Source organism: Mus musculus, chromosome 14, assembly GCF_000001635.26.
Source record: "Mus musculus strain C57BL/6J chromosome 14, GRCm38.p6 C57BL/6J".
NCBI classification, from domain to species: Eukaryota; Metazoa; Chordata; class Mammalia; order Rodentia; family Muridae; genus Mus; species Mus musculus.
In genome coordinates this window covers 59,318,524-59,341,388 of record NC_000080.6, presented here as the reverse complement: position 1 = coordinate 59,341,388, position 22,865 = coordinate 59,318,524, and the positions used below count along the sequence as shown (strand labels likewise).

Here is a 22,865-nt window from a genome sequence, read left to right as displayed (position 1 = left end):
CATTTAGAGAAAAAGAAACTAGAAACTAGAACCTTGCAGAGGCACTTCAAGGACTGCAAGACAACACCCAGCCATGGACCAAGAGAAGCCAGGGTGCTCTAACCCAGTTCCCAATGGTGAGTTCTAAGGTTCAGGGCGCCAGGAAGGTCCCACCATCACTTCTCCCCAGGGAGACTGCAGGACACTGCTGAGGGTGGGGTGGGGCTTACAGCATCTGGGAAATCTGTAGGCACTGGGGACCTCGGGAAGCTAAAAGCTATTCTGTCCTTGCTTCATAGGACTGGGGGCTCTACATTGTAAAATTAATACTCAAGACATGCTGTTGGGAAGGGAAGGTAGACTCTATTGTGGATGCTGGAAACCTGGAACGGATGCCCCAGTCTTTGAGGACAATTGGAGAATACAGAGAAACAGATTAGGGTTGTGTGTTGCGAGTAGCCTTCAGTATCTGAAACATTTGTGTTGTGCAGGCTGATGTTTTAGGGATCATCCCGTGGTGGCAATCTCCTTGAGATGTTTTTTTCCTATCATGAGAGAATCACAATCCAGGCTTTTGTCAGGTTTGTGGCCCAAGGGTTCCGGATCCATCTTAGAAAATGATGATCTCAAGAATGCAAAGGAAATCTTATTGGGGTAAAGAAGCAGAATCAATGCACGGAGGACAGCAGGGGTAACTTGAACACTGGTGTTGTCAGGCTAGTACAGCTCTGCCCCAATCCTTTCTCTCCAGGAGTAACCTGGCCCAAAATGTCAAAGCAGGAAATACAGACACAATAGGAAAGCACTAATGCTAAACCTTTTCAGACCTTTCAAGCAACAGGGATAGCAGTGATCACTGCTCAAGGGAAGCCACCATTTGCAACAAAAGCATCATCCTTCCATCCCTGAAACAACCCAAGGATCCATTATCCTCACCCACTTGGTAGAGATGTCTACAGCCAAATTTGGAGTTGAGTAGTGATTTATTTCAGCCTCTAACTATCCTGCAACTAGTATATTCTTGAGCTTTATTTTGTGTACGACTGTCTTGCCTACATAAATATCTGTATATCACATGTGTTCTTGATGCTGTGTTGTATGGAGAAGGCAGCATAGGATTCTCCCTGGATGGAGAATTAGACTTGGTTATATCTCACCATGTAGGTGGTAGGAACTGAGCCAGGGCCCTCTGCAAAATGCATAAGAGCTCCTGTTTACTGAACCGTTGTTCTATTTTCTCGTATGTATGTATATGTGTATGTATGTATGTATATACATATATATGTATGTATGTTTGTCCATTGAGATTACATTAAGCTTAAAACTTCCTCAGGGAAAGTTGTATAAAATTGACATCACTATATATCAATCCTCTGCTCTAGACTTCTGCTACATTTAATGTGATCTTCATCTTGCTCCTGCCTTGCTGACATTCTTTACCTTGTGTTTCTCAAAACTTCCTTTGGTCTTTTCTCCATCTGGACTCAATATAATCTCTAGATAATGCTGAACCTGTAGTGTGTGTGTGTGTGTTTGTGTGTGTGTGTGTGTGTTTGTGTGTGTGTGTGTGTGTGTGTGTGTGTGTGGCTAACCACTACGTCATTGTAAGGGGCCAGGTAATACCTAAAGGAAAACCTATTCCCTCCCCCACAAACCATCAACTGACAGATCTCCTCAGTTAGGTGTGGTTGCTAGTGAATGCTGTCCCCCTTTTATCTGGTTTGATCTGATGAGGGCCTTTTGCAGGCAGCCTCTGATCACAGCATTTCTGTCATGTCTAGAGGACATTGTTTCTATGGATCTTAGCATCCTTCCATCCTGTCTTCCACCATATTCCTTGAGCCTTGGGGGAAGCAGTGTGATTTTTCATTGTCTCATTCATGTCTCAACATTACAGAGACATCTATTCTCTGCACAATAACCAGTTGAGAACTGATCATAAGACCCGATTGCCAAAGACACAACATTGTTAGACACAGTACAGTGAGAAACTAAGCAATAACCAGGAGGGTCTTCCCTGTTGGCTAGCTCTCATGGTACTGAAAGGAGCCGTGGAGCTTGTTGGAGAAAAGTAATCCACAGGCTCACACAGCTGTGAACACTGAGCTACAAGGACAAGCAGCATGGCAAGATAAGTTCCTGGGCACTGAGTGACACCGTGTCATAGGGGTGACCAACTCATTTCTAATTGGAGTTAGGGCCAGCAGGAGGAAGTACATGCCTCAAGCTGTAAATCTCACCAAGACCCCATGATAAGGAAGCTCATAGGCTCCAGAGGTGAACCTACTCCTGTCTGTGCTAAACAGACATGGAATCAACTTTTGCTCTCCATTCCTGTCTCTGCCCGTAGATATGTGCATCTCTCAGACATCATCAGAGAATTTCTAAATGTTTTGTTCATTTCAGTAAGGCCTCTAGAAGCTTTTCAGTGGCACCATAGCCAACCTTGTGGCTTGCTCTGTTTCTGTTTCTCTCACTGGTCCTTAGCACTGAGCAGAGGCCAAGCCACACAAGAGGTGCGGCTTTTCACTGGTGAGATTGTTGATTCGTGATTGGTCCAAGAGTTAAGACTCTGTCCTAAGAACAGGGCCTCGTCTGCTCCTTTAAGTTGGAGGAGCTAACAGGCCACAAAATGCTTTTCTGTTTTAACCTGGATGTTATTTCTAGGTGACTGTCCAATCATAGAAAAGATGGAAAAAAGGACATGTGCCCTGTGCCCTGAAGGCCATGAGTGGAGTCAAATATACTTTTCACCATCAGGAAATATAGTTGCTCATGAAAACTGTTTGGTAAGTTACTGGTAAATAACTTTAAAACTATACGTTTAGGCCTGAAGAGATAGCTTGGTGTTTAAGCACCAGATAATCTTCCAGAGGAACTGAGTTCCATTCCCAGCACGCACACTGTGGTTCACAGCCCCCATGGAAGATCACTGGTAGAAGATTATCATCACATAAATCATGTGTCCATGCACAGAGGGCCTTTGAGTTGGGAATGCTCATTTAGGTTTATCTGCCCCAGTCTCCTGAGTGCTGAGACTCATGGTACATATGGCCACATCAAGCTGTCTGATCTGTGTTAAATTTGGTATCAACTTGTCCTGTATGCTTGAGTGTGTATTTCTACACAAAGTACCTTGTGTCACATAAGTTCAATTTACCCATCAAGGTCAGACATTAGCATTGCCTAATTAGCATTAGTATGCTAATTAGTATTAGGCATACACTTGAGTTCTCACCAGTTGTCCCAACAATAGGACAAAGGGAGGAAGCACATGGGCTGCAGAGAGCCTCCATCCCTTCATTCTTTCTCCTTTACCTCTTGTGTACTTTTTCCTTGTGTCAAGTCCTTTCAAATGGTCTGTTGACATGCCAGTATTTTTGGTCAATTTTCTTGGGGTACTTTTCATTAAGCAATGCAGTGACTGAAGTGTGCAGTTGAGTTTTGAGACATGCTTTCTCCAGGAGGTCACTGCCACTTTTCGGAGAGCTCCCAGGAGGGACTCCAGAGCATGCCCTCAAGCCTCTCTGCAGTCAGCTCCCACTTACTCCAACTGCCTCTAGATTGATCTTTTCTCACAGATCACAGGGCAGGAGTGCTACAGTATGGACCCTTTAGAGTAAGAACTCTTGGCTCATCAGTGCTCTGGAAAGTCTCCTAGGCCTTATGTGTGTTTGGCCCTAGTTGCGATCTACATCTCTGTACTCAGCCAAACTCTTCAGGATAAATATGCCTATAGTGGATGTACATGAACTTCTTCTTACTGTGTTCCATTAGCAATTATAGCAGACAACATTTCCATAGCATTTACCCTGTCTAATTCCAGAGAAGATTTAAGCATACAGAAAGGCATGCATAGGGTCTGTCTTAGGGCTTCTACTGTGGCAACAGAACACCATGACCCAAAAGCAAATTGGGAGGACACTGTTTATTTGGCTGCCTTTCCATAGAGCTGCTCATCAGAGAGGGAACTGAGGACATAAACTCAAACAGGGCTGAAACCTGGAGCAAGGAGCTTATATGCACATGCCAAGGAGGTCTGCAGCTTTTGGTTGGCTCTCATGGCTTGCTGTCTGCTTTTCTATAGAATCTACCACCAGCAGCCCTGGATGGCTACACCTAGTTTTTACTGCACCCTCCCCATTCGTCACTAACTAAGAAAATCCCCTACAGCCAGATCTCATGGAGGTGTTTTCTCCATTGTATTTCCCTCCTTTCAGATAACTCTAGATTGGGTCAAATTGACAGAAAATAGACAACAGGCTCCATGATTATGTGATACTGTTTTATATATGAGGGAGTTCACTGTGAGCATTTTTAATCGCCCCAAATTGGTCCTCTGAGAATACCAGGTAGATTATTAGTATTTGCTTCCCTGTTTTTATATTATCTTATTAGATAGAAATGTCACAGTCTATTCATCTGTATATCAACACATGCATTCTGTCCAATCTGAGGTGATAGCAAGTTTGTAAGGAATATCTGCATATGAGTCTTTGTTTCCTATATGCTTTTAATCCTTTTGGGAAAACATCTAAAAGAATTTCAAAGTTATAAAGTAAGTGTTCATTTTACATTAAAATATGTTACCATTTCAAAACCAGGCTATATCTTGCTTGCATCCTGGTATCTCATTACTCTTGGCTATCTTTTCCCATATGCTTATTTATCAGACTGAAGTATCCACTTGAATTTTAAGCCTTTCCTTTGTTTTCTGTTGCTTAGGTTCAAACCCAGAGCCTGAAAATCATAAGCAAATGCTTTGTATTTGATTCACATCCTGGAACCCATTCTATTAAAAAAAAATAACAGTTGTGTGTGTATGCGTTTCTGTGTATGTGTGTGTGTGTACTTCTGCGTGCACAGCATGTACAGGGAGGCCTCACGATCTGGTCATTTTCCTCCTATTTTTTAAAAGTATTTTTAGTGAGATTTTTTTAAATTACATTTCAAATATTATCCCCTTTCCTAGTTTCCCCTCCAAAAATCCCCTATCCTCTTCTCCCTCCCCCTGCTCCCCAACCCACCCACTTCTGCTTCTTGGCACTGTCATTCCCCTATACTGGGGCAGAGAACCTTCACAGGACCAAGGGCCTCTCCTCCCTTTGATGACTTACTAGGCCATCCTCTGCTACATATGCAACTAGAGCCACGAGTCCCGCCATGTGTTTTCTTCGATTGGTGGTTTAGTCCCAGGGGAGCTCTGGGGTTACTGGTTAGTTCATATTGTTGTTCCTCCTATGGGGCCACAAACCCCTTCAGCTCCTTGGGTACTTTCTCTAGCTCCTTCATTGGGGACCATGTGCTTTGTCCAGTGGATGACTATGAACATCCACTTCTGTATTTGTCAGGCACTGACAGAGCCTCTCAGGAGACAGGTATATCAGGCTCCTGTCAGCAAGCTCTTGTTGGCATCTGCAATAGTGCCTGAGATTGGTGGTTGTTTATGGGATAGATCCCCAAGTGGGACAGTCTCTGGATGGTCATTCCTTCAGTCTCTGCTCTGCACCTTTGTCTCTATAACTCCTTCCATGGGTATTTTGTCCCTCCTTCTAAGAAGGATTGAAGTATCCACACTTTGGTCTTCCTTCTTGAGTTTCATGTGTTTTGCAAATTGTATCTTGAGTATTCTGAGCTTCTGGGCTTATATCCACTTATCATTGAGTGCATATCATGTGTGTTCTTTTGTGATTGGGTTACTGCCACACCCACTCCAGTGGAGCCTGTGTGACCAGTCCAAAAGCTTGCCCACAGTCCTGAGGCACAGAGTTTTATGGAAACTGGGCTCCTGGAAATTTTCTGGTGTCCCATAAAGGGATATGGTCCAGATTTGTCCTTGCAATAGTTGGTGAAAGGTTCTGTGTGCTTTCCTTCAGTATTGTTTTATTATAGGTGCCCCACCTCAAGGAATGATTTGACAAATAGCTAGTTAGATTGACCATTGCTTCCTGGCCTTCACCAGTGTTCCAATATCCTAGGTAGTCGTTGAGCCAACCCTGGGCTTGGAATTTTGTAAGAATGTTACTTATTCAGACAAAATGCCTCCAATATTGAAAGAGGGATAGTGAAAGAAATCAGGCATCACAATTTACTAGATAGAGTTGAAAATTTAAGACAAGTTTAACAAAGTAAGTTTGGAATTCTTATTATAGTCATGTATGGCAGACTACATTACTTAATAAAAGAAATTTTGGTGGACTCCTCTAGTAAATGGAGGTCCCCAACAAATACTTAAAATAACAGCTAAGTCACTCCCATATGCAGGAATTTACAATTTTTCTAGGAAGAAGGAGGGTTGTGGTTTAAGAAGGAACTAGAGTACTGCATTATTCATGAGAAGGTTAGCAAGAGTGGGACCCCCCTAGTGGTGGGTTATACAAGTGACTAGAATTGTAACTAGGGTGTGAAATCCTCACCTGGCTCCTAGAATAGCTGACTTTAAATGGGACTGTTTTTTGTCTCAGTTGGAATGACTGCCTGGTTCCTGCTAGGCCTTTATGTATGTACTTCTCTGTTTTGTGTCATTATAGATTGTATAACCTCCATGTACCTTGGCTGATGTGTCACCTAACTTCCTTGTTTTCTTCTGTAACATAAGTCTGATGCTGGCTTTGAGAAATTACATTCAGATTCAATACTCCCTTGTGTTTGTGTCTGTTTGTCACTTGCTGATGCCTTGCCCACCTGAGTACCAGGACCCTGATTTCTCCCCTGGTTTGAGAGTCCAACTGAATCCAGCCCATAGCAGGTTGTGTCACTTAGGATATCCTCCAGATTCATCCATTTTTCTAAGAATTTCATGAATTCATTGTTTTTAATAGCTGAGTAGTATTCCATTGTGTAAATGCTCCACATTTTCTGTACCTATAAATCTGTTGAGGAACATCTGGCTTCCTTCCAGCTTCTGGCTGGAAATAAATAAGCTGCTATGAACATAGTGGCACATGTGTTCTTATGACATGTTCGAACATCTTCTGGGTATATGCCCTGGAGTGATATTGCTGGATCATCTGGTAGTCCTATGTTCAATTTTCTGAGGAACCACCAAAGTGATTTCCAGAGTGGTTGTACCTGCTTGCAATCCCACCAGCAATGGAGAAGTATTCCTCTTTCTCCACATACTCACCAGAATCTGCTGTCACCTGAGTTTTTGATCTTAGCCATTCTGACTGGTATGAGGTGGAATCTCAAGGTTGTTTTGATTTGAATTGCCCTGATGATTAAGGATGTTGAACATTTTCTTTTTTTTAGGTGCTTCTCAGCTATTTGGTATTCCTCAGTTGAGAATTCTTTGTGGATCAAGGAACTCCACATAAAACCAGAGATACTGAAAATTATAGAGGAGAAAGTGGGGGAAGAGCCTCAAAGATATGGGCTCAGGCTTGTGCTATAAGACCTAGAGTGGACAAACGGTCATCTCCCTCCTTGTTACTGGGTTGTTTAACTCTTGCTATTGACACAGTCTTCTGAATGATGGTCTCCTCTGCCTCTGTAGAACCCCTGGATTGCAGATGTGTGGTTTGAGCCATAGCCTCTGCCCTTTTATAGGGGTTCCTGGAACTGAACTCAGTTTGTCAGACTTGCTCAGCCAAGGCTTTTACTCAGTGAGAGTCTTCTTCCCCCCTCCCCCACTTGTCCATTTTAAACTGAATTGTCTTATTGAGTTGTAAGGATTTCCTGTATTCTACACACAAGCTTCTGATCCGATGTATATAGTATGGTTTTTCCTGTTCCCTGGCTGGCCTTTTAAAAATCGATATCTACTTTTTTCTTTCTGCATGTGCCACAGGATGCAGTTAGAGTTCAGAGGACACTTTGCAGGATTCACCTCTCTCCTCCATGACGTGAATGTCAGTTTGTCAGGTTTGGCAGCAAGTGATTTTTCTTGAGTGCCACCTTATTCACCCACATTTTTCTCTTAGCATCTTTCAGACAGCAAAATTTTCACAAAGTACAACATATCTATTTGCTAAGCTTGCAACTGAATAAGGCCAGCAGAAACACAGCGAGACCCTAACACCAAACCACGGGGAAAGATAGAACTATTTCACAGGGTCATTGTCTGACTTCCACATGCAAGGATTCACGTCTGCATTATGATTTCTAATTTTCTCTCTCTCTTTTTTTAAAGATTTATTAACTTTCTTAAAAATATTTTTTATTATTATGTATTTTCCTCAATTACATTTAGAATGCTATCCCAAAAGTCCCCATACCCTCACACCCCCCCACCCACTTATCTCTACCCACCCATTCCCATTTTGTGGCCCTGGCATTCCCCTGTACTGGGGCATATAAAGTTTGCGTGTCCATTGGGCCTCTCTTTCTAGTGATGATTTACTTTTAATTTACTTGAGTACACAGTTGCTGTCTTCAGACACACCAGAAGAGGGCATCAGATCTCATTATAGATGGTTGTGAGCCACCAAGTGGTTGCTGGGATTTGAACTCAGGACCTATGGAAGAGCAGTTAGTGCTCTTAACCTCTGAGCCATCTCTCTAGCCCCATGATTTCTAATTCTTATATAAAAAATCTTTGCCTGTGAAAGTGTCACAACTTTTTCTCATGTTCCTCATGCTCTTCGATTTTTGAGTTTCCTGTGACATGAACAGGTGGATCGGTGAGGATTAAGTGACTCCAGAAATTTATCTGGAGCTAGACAGCTGGTGGCTCATTTAGTGAAGTGCTGGGGACATGAGCTTGAAGTCCTGACTTCCATCCCCAGGACACAGGTGAACTTACTGCCTGCAGTCCCATGCATCCAGGCCCTGGCTGGAGTGCAGCCAGGAGGATTCTAGAAGCCTGCTGGCCAACTAGGTGAGCTGAAATTGTGAGCTCTCCAAGTTAGGGAGCAACTCTCTCAAAATGTAAAGTAGAGAGCAGCTGGAGAGATGGCTTTGTGGTGAGGCTGCTGCTGCAGAGAAGACCCAAACTCAGTTCCCAGGAAACAGGGTTCGTTCACCAGCATTTGTAACTCCACTTCCAGGAAATCAATACCTTCTTCTAACCTGTGCGGAAACCTACACACAATTGATACACATACATACATGCAGACAAAACACTCATTTCCATAAAAAAAGAAGTCTTAGAAAAAAGTCAAAGAGCTGTAGAAAATGACAGCCAAATTAAACCTCTGTCCACTACATGCAGACACAGAACACACACATAGATACATACACTCATGAATACACCAGGATACACACACATCACAGAGAGTACACACACAGGCACACACATGCATATTTAGTAAAATTTTAGAAAGATTTCAATGTGTGTGTACACATGTGTGTAACCCTCTGGAGCTGGAGTTAAGACAGCTGAGAGGTGGTAGCCTAGAGCTAGGAGCAGAACGTAGATCTTGTAGGAAACTGGAGGGACAGTCCACATGCTGAACCAAAGAGCTATCCCAATATCAACCAAAATGCTGAGGAGGAAAGAGATTTGTGGCTGCTAAAACATACAGTGGTGTTCTCGGCTAGCTTGGTCACTCATAACTGCAATTCCACTGCTTAGAAGCTAAGGAAGAAGCTAAGGACCAGGTAACATGGGATGTATAGCTTGATCCTATCTATAAAAAAAATCATAAAGCCAGATGCATTAGTGTATGACTTTAGTCCTAGCACTCAGGGGCAGAGACAGGTGGACTCTGTGAGTTCCAGCCCAGCTAGGCTACAGTGAGACCCTATCTCAACAAGTCAAGAGTGAAGGTCTGCCATATAGTTGTAGAGGTAGGCACAGTCCTTGAAGTCTAAGAAGGAGACCTGGAAAGCCATCAGGAATGGCCTCTGTCCCTTGCTTTGGCTTCTCTGACCTCATGGCTTCAGCCATTGCCAGAGCCTGCTCTGCATTCCTAGGCAGAGAACAATGCTGCACGAGCCACTGTCTGCCTGGGTCCAGAGTCAATAGAGATCAGTTACCCAGTACAACTGTGTCTGCAGACCGAGGTTTCTCACAGGAGCCCAAGACTCGTGTCTGTTCATCTCCTGCACAGTGGCCAGTGCTCTGAGCCATTGTCCACTCTGCACTCCTCTGCAGCCCTTTTCGGAAGCATCTCTGACTTGTGTCGGTCAGGGCTACTTCACACTGACTCTGCGATTTTTCCATCCTGCAGCTGTATTCATCAGGACTGGTGGAGAGTGAGGCTCCTGATCTACCTAATACAATTAGAAACTTTGATGTCAAATCTGTAAAGAAAGAGATCGGGAGAGGAAGAAGATTGGTAAGTTGACATGTTTTATTGCTCATATATTATGAGTCTTGGGGGCTACAGTCAAAGGATAGTCTCTCGTGGGCCTGGAGAGAGGATTCAGAAGTGAAGATTGCTCACTGTCCCTCTAGAAGACTTGAGTTTGGTCCCTAGTCACCAAATGGCAACTCACAACTCCCTGTTAACTTTAGCTCCAGGGCATCTGACACCCTGCTGGCTTTCACAGACACATGCACTAACATGCTTGGTCTGTCAGACACACATACACAGAAATAAAAATAAAAACCTGAATCTTTCATCTCAAAATAGAGTCTATGGTGTGGCAGGGTTTGAGAAACATGTGGAGAGCTGGAAGGTGGACTGTGAGACGCTCCCTCAGCTGACGCTGCCTGCTTACAGCCAATTGTCACACACAGCAGCAGAGCAAGCTTGAGATGCTTCTGTCTGGGTGAAAACTCTGGTCAGACAGGGTGGACAAGTCCTTACTGTCATTGCAGCAGAGCAAACACCCATTTCCGCAGCTCAACAGCACCATCTAGGCTTTGCTTCTGCTCTCCTGCCTCAGAGCAGCTAGCTGGTCCTCTTGGTGCCTCAAAGCTGCAGGCCACAGTCAGAGCAAAAGGCTTTATCCTTCATCTGCAGTAAGATGCCTTCTGAATGCCAAGGGTGGCTGCATGTCTTTCTGCACCAGTTCTGGGTGATTATCACTGTTAGCATCTGCCTTGGGGCTGAGGGCATAAGGGGACTCTGCAGGAAAGAAGGACGGGTAAGGCTGTATCTCTGAGGTTGACTGTGTCTCCTGGCTACATTTATAAACGGCCATTTGCAGATGAGTAATGGGATGGCAAGTCTGAGTGTATCAGGTCTGACCAGAACCACAAAAGGTATCAATGACTGGTGGCACTCTGCTATGTTAGGTTGCAAAATATCAGTATGTGTTCCAGCAGGCTTACGTCTTTCTAATTAGAAAGCAGCAGGTCATCAACTGAAACATAATTTTTATTACTCTGTGCTAATTGGTTTTAAGGCAGTTCAAGAACAGAGTTAAGGAAAGCTACCCTTGGATTTTAGAGTGGTGGTTCTCTCTCCACCTGTGGGAACTTTTCAACAGAAAATACATATTTCAAGTGGTCTTAGGAACCACCAACCATAAATTTCTTATCTTTGGACCTGTATAACTGTAATTGAGAATCTGAGCTGATTCCTAGTTCCTAAGCTGTACCTCTGAGGATGGCTGTGTCTCCTGGCTCCATTTATAAAAAGGCCATTTGCAGATGAGTAAACAGGATGACAAGTCTGAGGTCCCGTGACTGGCCACACTCACAGTAAGGTGTCAATCACTGGAGACACACTGGTATGTTCTTTTTTCAAAGTACTTGTACCAGCATGCTGCATGTAAATTCTCCTAATTAGAAAGTAGCTAGACAATGTCAACTCAAACCTTTCTATCGTTCTGTGACAATTTTATTTGAGGCTGTTCACAGATAGTTAAGGAAGGGCACCATTGGACTCTAGAATAGTGGTTCTCATAGTGTGGAGCATGATGAAAAGAAAACACACATTTCAGATTGTGTTAAGAACCACCATCCTTATATTTATTTTCTTTGGTCATTTATAACTGTAATTTTGCCCCTGAGCTGATCCTAAGCTTTTAAGTCCATCAGAAATACATATTCCAATGGTTGTGACCCACAACTGAAGAGACACTGTTACAGAGTTTGCCTATGTGGAAACAGCCTGGTCCAGAATGAGGACAGTTGAATACATAGAATATTGAGAAAGCAGCTATTATCCTTAAGAGTTTCCATAGACTTTCCTATTGGGAAACAGATGCATTGGAAGTGTGGGGTAACAGAAAGGGATGCAAAAGGCACATGAGGTGAGAGCTACTCACTCAGTTTTCTTATAGATCCCAGGGCCACCAGTCCAGGGATGGCTCCACTCTCAAGAGGCTGGGCCCTCCCATATTCTTAAGTAATTTTGTAAATGCCCAACAGGGATGTCTATAGCCTGATCTTCTAGCATAATTTTCTGCTTTGAAGATCTCTCCTCTTGGATGAGTAAACCTCATTGCAGAGCTGTCAGCAACTGTAGCATGAGGGTTCAGCCCATCGTTTTCACTGTTCATGCTGCTACATTGCTCTTCTACAATTAAATAACTGCTCATGTATGTGCTGTAGAACGCTATCTATATCTTAATCTTGGTTTTTAGCTCCTTTTGACTTTTCCTTATGTTTCCTTATGTATTATCATGGGATCCCAGGAGCGCTGTCTCTTGCTCTATAGAGTGGCCTCATTGTACTTGGACCTCATTTAGCCAAAGGATGGGGTCAATCAGACTTGGGCATGGCTGGTTTGCCCCTCATTATAGCAAAAGACTCTAGTACTTCTTGATGGGCTTCCTGTAGCCACACAATGCCTAACCAGCTCTGTACCACCTTCAGATAGAACTCGATAGAGACATAAAACCAAGGGAGTAAGAAAAATATTGTATTCAGTTATAGTTTTATTGTTTAGTGTCTACAAATCTGAAACTGGTGCACTTTATTGTACAGAATCCTCAACTGCTACGCTGTGGCACAAGCACCACCATTCAAGGGAGGAACGTATAGGAGGACGTCATAGCAAGTGCCAGCTGAGGTCACACACCCCTTAGTGGCACAAAAAGGAGCTGCTCTGGCCTGAGGTTCAAGGACCCCCAAATCCAGTGTGTGTCTAGTGATAAAGAAGCCTGACAGCTATGCTATTTAAAAACAAAAGTCTCTATTAAAAGGGGAAGACTAGTTTTTGAAATCCTCTAATGTTTTTGCATATATGTAGATCATAACACATATGTCTATGCCAGGCCTTTGATTCTAATTGTCATCAGTTTTGCTGAAACTTCCTCATGGGTTACCAAATCTAACGCTTATTTAGTGTGGGTATGGAGGATATGCCAGAGACAGCCAGGACAAAAACACATGGCTGCTGGCTTAAACCATATTTAATGGCATCCTTACTTTTCAGCAAAGAAACAGTACTAACTCACTGTGAACTATTCTTCTCTAGAAATGCTCATTTTGTAAAAACAAAGGAGCCACCATGGGATGTGATTTACAGTCCTGCACCAAGAATTACCACTTATCCTGTGCCATGGAAGACCACGCAATTCTACAAGTTGATGAAGATCATGGCACTTACAAGTAATCAAATAGCTTTAAAACTCCATGGTGGAGCGTTGGGGGTGCTTAGGGGGTGGCTAGCCTGTGACATACTTCTCAATTCATGCAAATGAGTTTCATGTGAGAAAGGGTTATGGGATACGAGCAGGAACTTCTCGGCTTCACACTTCTCCACATGACAGGAAAAGAACTACTCAAGGGTTTGACTTTCTAAATCTTCTCTGTCCTCTCTTGTTCCTGGGAGAGCCCCATTCCTAATGGAAGCTTGCATGTCCTACAAGAGACAGGGGCCAATCCAGTTCTGTTCTTGTCTGCATTGGGAAGACACCTTCCTTCAATCGCACATCCATAGGTCATTGTTCTGAGCTCTCTGCTTCCAGTTTTGGACCTCGACATCGAACTAAGGTTGTTGGTGTTGACAGCAAGCACCTCAACCTGCAGAGTCATCTTGCTGGCCCCCAGCTTGTCGCTGTTAGTAAAAATTCATTCAGTTTTGAACGGTGATTTTTATATTTGAATTAATGAAAAATCAACAGTGGCTTGTATTCTCAGAGTTTCACTTTTATTGTTTATGCTCACAAAGAGCTCAATTTATTATATCAGTCATTTTTAAACACATGAAATCTCTGCTGTAACAAGTTTTTATTCTTTGAGACAGTATCTCACCAAGTAAACCAGGCTGGCCTTGAAATTATAGAGATAGGTTTTAAGATTATGCTCATTAACCATAATGAAAATACTTAATCTATTTAAAAAAATTGTTTCAACAAGGAACAAGTAGGCTTCTCTGCTGGTACAAGTTTAATGTAAACACTGAGGTTCATAGAATAACTGAGATACATCACAAGGTGCTAAGGGATACTCAGAGAGAGTGAAGCCGACAAGGTAATCAGGTTGGGGGAAGGACGGGGGCAGAGAGGCCACAAGGAACACTGGCTCATGGGAGGGACTGAAGCAGGAAGGGTCTTCATCCTGATTTGATTTTCTTGTTTTGTTTTGTTTTTTTGAGACAGGGTTTTTCTGTATAGCACTGGCTGTCCTGGAACTCACTCTGTAGACCAGGCTGGCCTTGAACTCAGAAATCTGCCTGCCTTTGCCTCCCAAGTGCTGGGATTAAAGGCCTGTGCCACCACGCCCGGCTTCATCCTGATTTGAAAATTACTGACACTGGGCATGGGGAGGACACGGGTGAGGGAGTCTATCCTAATAGTCTCTCTACTTCTTTATGCATTACAAAAACTCATAGGCAAGCATGGTAGTATAAGTATAAAATCAATGTACAGGAGAGGTGAAGGCACAAATCCAAGTCCCTCTGGGAATGCAATTTGAGACTGAATGTAAGGTGGGCAGAGGTCCCAGGTCCAGAGGACATGACTGAGCTGGGTGCTGCTGGGAAGAGCGCTGGGTAACTGGAGGACCCTAGGTCTCATAAGAGCTAAGACAAAGGCAAGCCTGGGCAGAGAAGTCCCCTACAGCTCCTCACTCCTGTTCTCTAGCCTGCTATGCTGCCTACTCTCTCTTTCTCTCTCTGAAGACACTCTCCAAATCCAAGTGCTAGAGAAGGCCAGCTCTGATCTGAAAAGTCACTCTCCACAGTGCTGCACGTGTGTCTCTGTGAACTGTGAAGATCAGCAAGACTATGGGTGGTCATTGCAGCTTCAAATCTTAGACCATAGTTCCTTAGATGCCCCTCATCACAGCATAGGAACTAGGAGTGCTCAAAATAGTCACCCAGCATTCACACCTTCAGAGAGTGAAGTCCTCCTTCTACTGCTCAGAGGGCACAAAGACAACGGTCACCCTCATCCACACTGGTTGTGGTTTAATAATTTGACATTGACTTGAACACATTTCTTGTTAAAAATGAAAACTTTAGCCAGTGTAATTGCATGCAGCTCTAATGCAGGCACCGGGGAGACAAAGGTTGGTGGATCTCTACAATTAAAAGATTCAGTGATTCTTTGAACATCTGTATTTTCAGATTATTTTGTCAAAAACATGCTCCAGAGGCTCAAGAACCCACACAACGTGGTGAGTTTCCAAAGTGGGCTTAAAGAAAGTTAATTATGTAGGCAAAACATGAAGTAATCTAATTTCTTCTCATTTGTAAGTTCTTATGTGCACTTTTTTGTGTGGATACCTTAGGTTATAGATGTTGTGACCCACCTATGGATGCTTGGAACCAAACCTGGGTCCTCTGGAAGAGCAGCAACTGCTCTTAACCACTGAGCATTCTCTAGGTGTAGTCATTAACTGATTGGAAAGTACCACTAAAGGGTTTTTTCATTATTGTATGTTGACAGAAAATGATTATAATAATATGTACACAGACATTATAATAGACATGTATACATACACACACATATGTGTGTGTGTATGTATATATGTGTGTGTGCCAGCTGTATACACACACTCTCTCTCTCTCTCTCTCTCTCTCTCTCTCTCTCTTTCTCTCTCAATAGAGAGAGAGAAAGAGAGAGGGAGTTAGTTCTAGACTGGTCTGAACTACATACTTAGACCCTATATCGAAAGAAAAGTGTTCTCTGTAAAACTTTGGCACTTTTACTGTATTGTTCAGTTTAAATGCTATAAGAAAAAAAATCACTGGTCAAAGAGTATAAATGATAAAACTCTGATGAGGAAGCACTGGGTAATTATCTTTGAGAAGCACCCACTTGATGAGGATGATAGGAGTGCCCAACTCTTTGCCCATAGGGTTTTTGAAGCCAGAATATAGTGGTATGCCACCCCTCACAGGGACAGGTAACGTTTGTTCTATAAAGGGAATAAATATCCTTACAACACAAAATCTGTGACAAATATGAGTGGCTGTCATCTCAAGCATTTCAAGTAAATTTTACAAAACAAAATCACTTCATACAGTTATTATAAGCAGAGTAATATTTTCATTTTTGAACCATTTACTATTTGAGCTACAGAAAAATGAGACAGGTATGCTCACCTATCTACTGGTAAAGTATAAAGTGACCATTGATGCAAAGAGCTGTCCATTTCCTCCTAAAGATGCATTCTTTGTTCTTAGATGCAACTGTCAAAGCTCCTTTTCTTAAGAAATGCCAGGAAGCAGGACTTCTTAATGTTTTACTTGAATACATACTAGAAAAAATGGATTTGATTCATGGAAGACTCCTGGATGAGACTGCCTCAGAGTCAGGTACTGAATGGGTATTCTAGAAAACACACCTCCCCATGTTTCCCAGGCCTTCTGTAACCCATTCTTTAAGAACACACACCATGGGCTGGGAAGATGGCTCAGTGGTTAAGAGCACTTGCTCCTCTGAGAGGACAAAGGTCGGTTCACAGCATCTACATGGGGTCTCACTCCATAACTCCAGTTTGAGGGGAACTCAACACCATCCTCTGTCCTGTCCAGTTACCAGGCATACACACGGTGCCTATATGTACATACAGGCAAAACACTCATACAGAAAAAAGTAAATAATCGAGACAATTTAAGCTAATCAACAAAATATGAAAGATACAGATTCTCTAGTTAGAGGCAAAGATGCCCCGAGGCCAGGAGGTCTGTTTCCCAGAGGTGCAAAGCTGGATGGAGACATCACTGAGGCAGGTGTGCTAGTTTGGCTGGTTTTGTTGTTGTGGATACAGCTGTTGTTTTCAGATAGACTTTTAAAAACTTATGTTTCTTTTCTGTGTGTGTTTACTTGCACATGGGTGTTCAAGTACCCACAGAGAATAGAACTCTATGATGCTCTGGAACTAGAGTTATAGTTATATAAGTCATCAAACATGGATGCTGGGAACCAGCCACTAGGTCATAATTTTGATGTGCCTCAAATTCTATATCTTAATAATTCTAGGGGCTTGCAAAAATTATTACAAGGGTGGTGAGATAGCCCGGTGCTGATGAGCATATAAATCTTGAAGAGGACATGAATTTGGTTCCCCACTCTCATGTCTGTCAGCTCACAACTGCCTGGACCTGAAGCTCCTGGGGATCGCACACTCTTATGGATTTGGAGGATACCTAACCCATGTATACACACACACACACACACACACACACACACACACACACACACACACACACACAACACACACACACACACACACACACACACACACACAAATAAATCTTTTTAAAAGCATTACACATTGCATTGTGCCATGTCCCAGCACACAGATGCAGGACAGGAGTCGGTTCTTCTTCCACCATGTGTATTTAGGGAGTGAACTTTAGGTGTGAAGTCATCAGGTGGTAGCAAGCAGCCCTCCCTGCTGAGTCATCTTGCCAAATTATGGAGTAGTGGAAGATTCTTTCTGAATGGCTCCTGGGCATAAAAAGTCCACTTACACTGTGCAAGTATTTGGCTCCTGTGACCTCCTGTAGCCTACAATTAAATGAGCTACAAGCTTTATACTTCCTTGTTAGGGGAATCTGGGTATTTCACAGTGTAAGGGACCATGTAAAATGTGAACTTAAACTTGATTTTCTCTATTACAAAACCAAATGATAAATTACCAGTAAACACTTCGAGGTGCCCATTTGTTACATAATTTTATTTAGTAATTTTCTCAAGACTAAGAGTGCTCAAATTTGGGGGTGCATTCACCCACATCACCTGGGGCTCCCTGGAACACAGGGTTCCCTCCTCAGAAGTCCTGGCTGCACAGACAGTGAGCTGATGCTTCTCCTGATCCCTGCTGGGCCTGCACTGAGCTGCCCTCCTCTGATCCTCTCTCTTCCTAGTGGGGTTATTTTCTCTCTCTCCCTGTGTGACTGTTCACAATAAAGTTAACACATTGCTTCTCTCTCTAGACTATGAAGGGATCGAGACCTTACTGTTTGAGAGTGGGCTGTTTGAAGATACATTAATACAATTCCAAGAAGGTAGGTGATTCATAAAATAAGGAAAAGTGTGTTTTAGAAACGTTTATCATTCAGATCAGAATGACAGGTGACAAAACAGTGAACATTCTTCCCAAAGACAGCAAAGCACAATACAGATAGAAGAAAGACAGGCCAAAGAGTACTTATACACATACACACAGAGAGAGGATATACAGATCAATAGACAGACAGACAGACAGACAGACAGACAGACAGACAGGTCACTTTATGGAAAATGCAGTAAGTTGTAGGTGGTTTGATCAGAATGCTGTGTTTTCCAGGTAGATACACAAATACCTTTGTACACAGAAGAGATCCCTGAGAGGGAGAAAAACCCAAGATTTCCACTTAAATTATTTGATCCTTGCTCAGACAGGCCGAGGCTGGAGCTGAGCAGGCTTCCTGCAGCCTCACTGCTTTAAAACAGCAAGATGGAGGCAACTGTGACCCTTCTTATAGCCTGTCTGCCTCTCCCTTGAAGAGATGTCCAATTCTTTTCCTAGGCAGGCAGGAATAATTCAGTCTTTCAAAATGTGATGCATTTAGCTGGGTGCTGTGGTGCACACCTACAATCGCAGCAGTTGAAAGGTGAGGCTGGAAGATTGGGAGTACTAAATATGACCATGTGTTGGATGAGGGATTCACACAGAATGGTATGAGCAGCTTCTCTCCCTTACTCATAACACACTGCCCTACAGTGATCTTTTCTGCACATGTGCCTGTCAGTAAAACTATATGGCAGCAGGTTTTCCCTAAAGCGTAGCCAGGTTGCCTGTGTCACCTCAATGTGCACAGCCTCTCTCACGTTGATTCTCTGTTACTTGTTCTCATTTGAACTCTGCAATAATCAGTTGTAATCAGCAGAGAAGTTACTTTAAAAGTCACTTGAGAATGTCTGTGAATAAGACTAGCTTTCAAAAACCAGCCTTCAGAAAACTGTATTTCCTTTGGTACTTACATGTGACACTAGGTATGAAAGCTACGTGTCTGGAAAATGTCACACTGCATATGAGAGGGGCATCTCAAGACACTAACTGACAAAGTGTCATTCTGTCCTGGATAATTCAGCTGACTATTTCAAGCAAACTTCAGGTATGCAGTCATTGTGACAACTAAGAAACCAAAGATTCAATCATGAGGATTCTAATCCCACCTGAAATTACGATGATAGGTTTCTACAGTCAACATTTTCTGTTCCTAAATCATATCAAAAGCTGAGATGTAACAATGTCCCTAGAACAAGAGATGTGCTCTTGAAAGAGTTGTCACTGGGAGGCCTGCCTCATGCTCTAGTCCCTGAATGAATGACCACTGTGTAACCTTGTTCTACCATGAAGGTATCAAAGTCATGTGACACATGCTGGTGTCCCTCATGAGTGAGGATAGGCAGCAAGGATGTGGACAGACTTTCTCCTCAGACCATGCTGTCTTCTCATCTGAGGTTCGGTTGCTACAGAGTGGATATTTGAAGCGAATCAGACTAGAGACAGTACACTACTCCTGAGGAAATCCCTGCATACACTGAAGCCATTTTCTTTCTTTTAAAGTAATCAAGAGTAAAGCTTGTGAATGGGAAGAAAGGCAAAGGCTGATGAAGCAGCAGCTTGAGGCACTTGCAGACTTACAACAAAGCTTGTGCTCATATCAAGAAAATGGGGACCTGGACTGCTCAAGTTCTACATCAGGATCCTTGCTACCTCCTGAGGACCACCAGGTCAGATGCCAGGAGTCTCCTGAAGTGCAAGCAGGCTCCGGAGACAGCCTGTGACAGATCCACAGTCCCCTCCAGCTCTGACCTGCTACTGCTCATCCATGCTCCATACCTGGCTGGGTGTTTCTTGTCTCCTCTCTTCTCATCTCACTTGTCCTGCTTTCTTCTGACAGTAAAAGCTGTTCCTCAGGAAAACTGGATGGGGCCTCCATGTTCTCCAAGGATCGAGGAAGTCTTCCTGCCTACCCTGCCCACCCCAGTCAAGGACAGCAACACCAGAGCTTTGCTCAGCCTTAAATGGAATCTTAGAGCTTTCTCTTGCTTCTGCTGCTCCTGCAGATGGTCTCATCATGGTCTCCTTTCAGTATTAAAACTCCATCAGCATAGAGCAGAAGCTGTCCTGTGCATTGCTTGCTGTTACCCTGGAATTTCTGCTCACTACCATACCACATTGCCAATATTTAGCACACTTAATAAATGCTTGTCAAAAGGACTGAAGAGTCTACCGTTTATTTAATACAGTCCCAGGCAGCCCTCAGATGTAGTAAGACACAATGCACTCTTCTGTTTTTACCAATTTTTGGGGGCTTCATCACACTCTTTTTATTTTTTTTTTTATTCTTTTCTTTTTTTTTTTTCCTCTTAGTTTTTTGAGGCAGGGTTTCTCTGTGTAGCCCTGGCTGTCCTGGAACTCACTTTGTAGACCATGCTGGCCTTGAACTCAGAAATCCGCCTGCCTCTGCCTCCCAAGTGATGGGATTAAAGGCGTGCACCACCACTCCCAGCCCCAGACTCTTTTTAAAAGTGTCCTTTTGGCCACAGTCATTACAAGGGCATGCTTCATGTTCAAGACCAACTCCAGGTTTTGAATCTGGACTCTTTGACTTGAGCACCATTAGGGGGAATAGGGGATGTGGAGCACTAAGACTTTCCCCACCTGACAGTGTGCATCAGATCTGTGTACCCACACTGCCCCTGACCCTTGACTCCTCTCACATCCACATTTCTCATTTCCTCCCATGATCCTCTGGGCTACTGTAATGCACCTGACAGAAAGGGATTGAGCTGTGTCCCAGCATGGTATCTAGTTTGTAATGTGTGCTCACACACTTGTGAAGGAAGCACTCCTGGTGCAATACTGTGTGTACCAAGGCCTGTCTAAGCCACTTCAGGAGGGATCAACTGGATTGACTGCCATCTGAGCACCCGTCAGAACCAGCTGGGGCACTTTTATGTTAGTGCTTCCTCTGCTGCTTTACATACAGCTGGAATCTGTTCATCTCAGTAGATTATTCGGCACAAAAAGCACCACGTTTGGTGTTCATAATGTAGATGTATACGGGGCAAATTGCTAAAAGAAACCTGCTGTGTTATTACTGAAAAGTGAGCCAAATAATCATAGCCCTCAGTTTAATACCAGAACCCAGACAGCTAAACTCTGACCCTGTTGCCCTCTGACCTCCGGAAGGATATCGTGGCCCATGCACACCTCAGGGTACAACATTCATGTTATTATCTTTAAGTATCCCTTTTTAGCCTCGGTTGTTATCCCCTTCTCACCTTCTCCTAAGAACTATTATGACTCATGAGGATAGTGGCTTTTTACATAGGAAGTTCAACAGTCCTCTTCTATCAGAAATAAGATCTTTTGGTTCCTGAGGTAGTTGAGAACTAGTTGACACATTCAGAGAGGTACCTTACTTTCATTCTAACATTGATCATGTTTAAATTTGTGATAACAAAATTTCACATCTCAACCCTTTTTTGTTTGTTCTTTCTCAATATCTACCGTTTTAAAAGTATATAGTTCAGTAGCATAAAATATAGCCAATATTATTATTCATCCCAAACCCTTCTCCTTGCAAAACAGAAACTACACATTTAACACGTGTGTCCTCTACCAGCACCTGGCATCCACTCTCTTTCTCACTCCAGGAACAGGACCACATCCTACTTGTCATTTTGTGGCTGACTTATTGTTTCACTTAAATTCACACCTTAGGGCACAGGTTCCTTCCAGTCTGTCTGGCCCAGGCCCTCAGTAGAAATTGGATGCAAACTCAGCAGTCAGCCCCACATCACCCTGAGATAGCTCCACTCCCAGGCACTCCAACATGCCCAGATCAGAGAATCAGAGGTGAGGAGGACACAACCTCTGTCCCAATACTGGGAGTAACTGGAACCAGTGGGACCCAGGCATGTAGGAACTCCGTCAAACCGGTGGCACCGTTTCCTTCAAGTCTGGGCTGGTGCCCTGAGCAGACCTTGGGGCCAAACTTGGCAGCCAGCCCCACAACACCCAGAAGCAGCTCTTCTCCCAGGTGCTCTAACACACCCAGGATCCCAGGATCCCAGGAGCTTGGTCACACCAGGATCTCAGGATCCCAAAGGCAGCTTGACTCCCAGGAGCTCAGACACACCCAGGATCTCAGGATCACAGGATCCCAAAATCACAGGATCACAGAGACAGCTTGGCTTGGAGGAGTTCTGACACAACCAGGATCACAGGAAGGACAGGCTCCACTCAGACATAGTAGCACTAGAGATAACCAGATGGCAGGAGGCAAGCGTAAGAACATAAGCAACAGAAACCAAGGTTCCTTGGCACCATCAGAACAATTCTCCCACCATAGCAAGTCCTGAATACCCCAACACACCTGAAAAGCAAGATTCAGATCTAAAATCACTTCTCATGATGATGATAGAGGACATTAAGAAGGACATAACAAACTCCCTTAAAGAAATACAGGAGAAGCCGGGCATGCCTTTAATCCCAGCACTTGGGAGGCAGAGGCAGGTGGATTTCTGAGTTCGAGGCCAGCCTGGTCTACAAAGTGAGTTCCAGGACAGCCAGGGCTACAGAGAAACCCTGTCTCAGAAAACCAAAAAAAAAAAAAAAAAAAAAAGAAACAGTTGATGAATGACTTCATGGA

General features: G+C 43.5%; 1 protein-coding gene across 9 annotated transcripts; it reads left to right on the top strand.

Moving 5' to 3' along the window:
* On the top strand, positions 1-20,425 carry Phf11b (PHD finger protein 11B). Of its 9 annotated transcripts, XM_030247781.1 has the most exons (10): positions 44-116; positions 805-949; positions 2,647-2,768; positions 10,092-10,199; positions 13,236-13,369; positions 15,330-15,379; positions 16,392-16,523; positions 18,150-18,221; positions 19,769-19,935; positions 20,106-20,425. In XM_030247781.1, the coding sequence occupies exons 3-10, from the start codon at positions 2,670-2,672 to the stop codon at positions 20,106-20,108; spliced, it is 765 nt and encodes a 254-aa protein (XP_030103641.1). In that variant the 5' UTR covers positions 44-116; positions 805-949; positions 2,647-2,669; the 3' UTR covers positions 20,109-20,425. The 9 variants fall into 9 exon arrangements, with proteins under 9 accessions (XP_030103642.1, XP_006518990.1, XP_017171482.1 ...); XM_030247780.1 differs by having other exon boundaries at positions 41-116; positions 19,769-20,425; NM_001164327.1 differs by lacking the exon at positions 805-949 and having other exon boundaries at positions 59-116.
* The last annotated feature ends 2,440 nt before the right edge of the window (positions 20,426-22,865 follow it).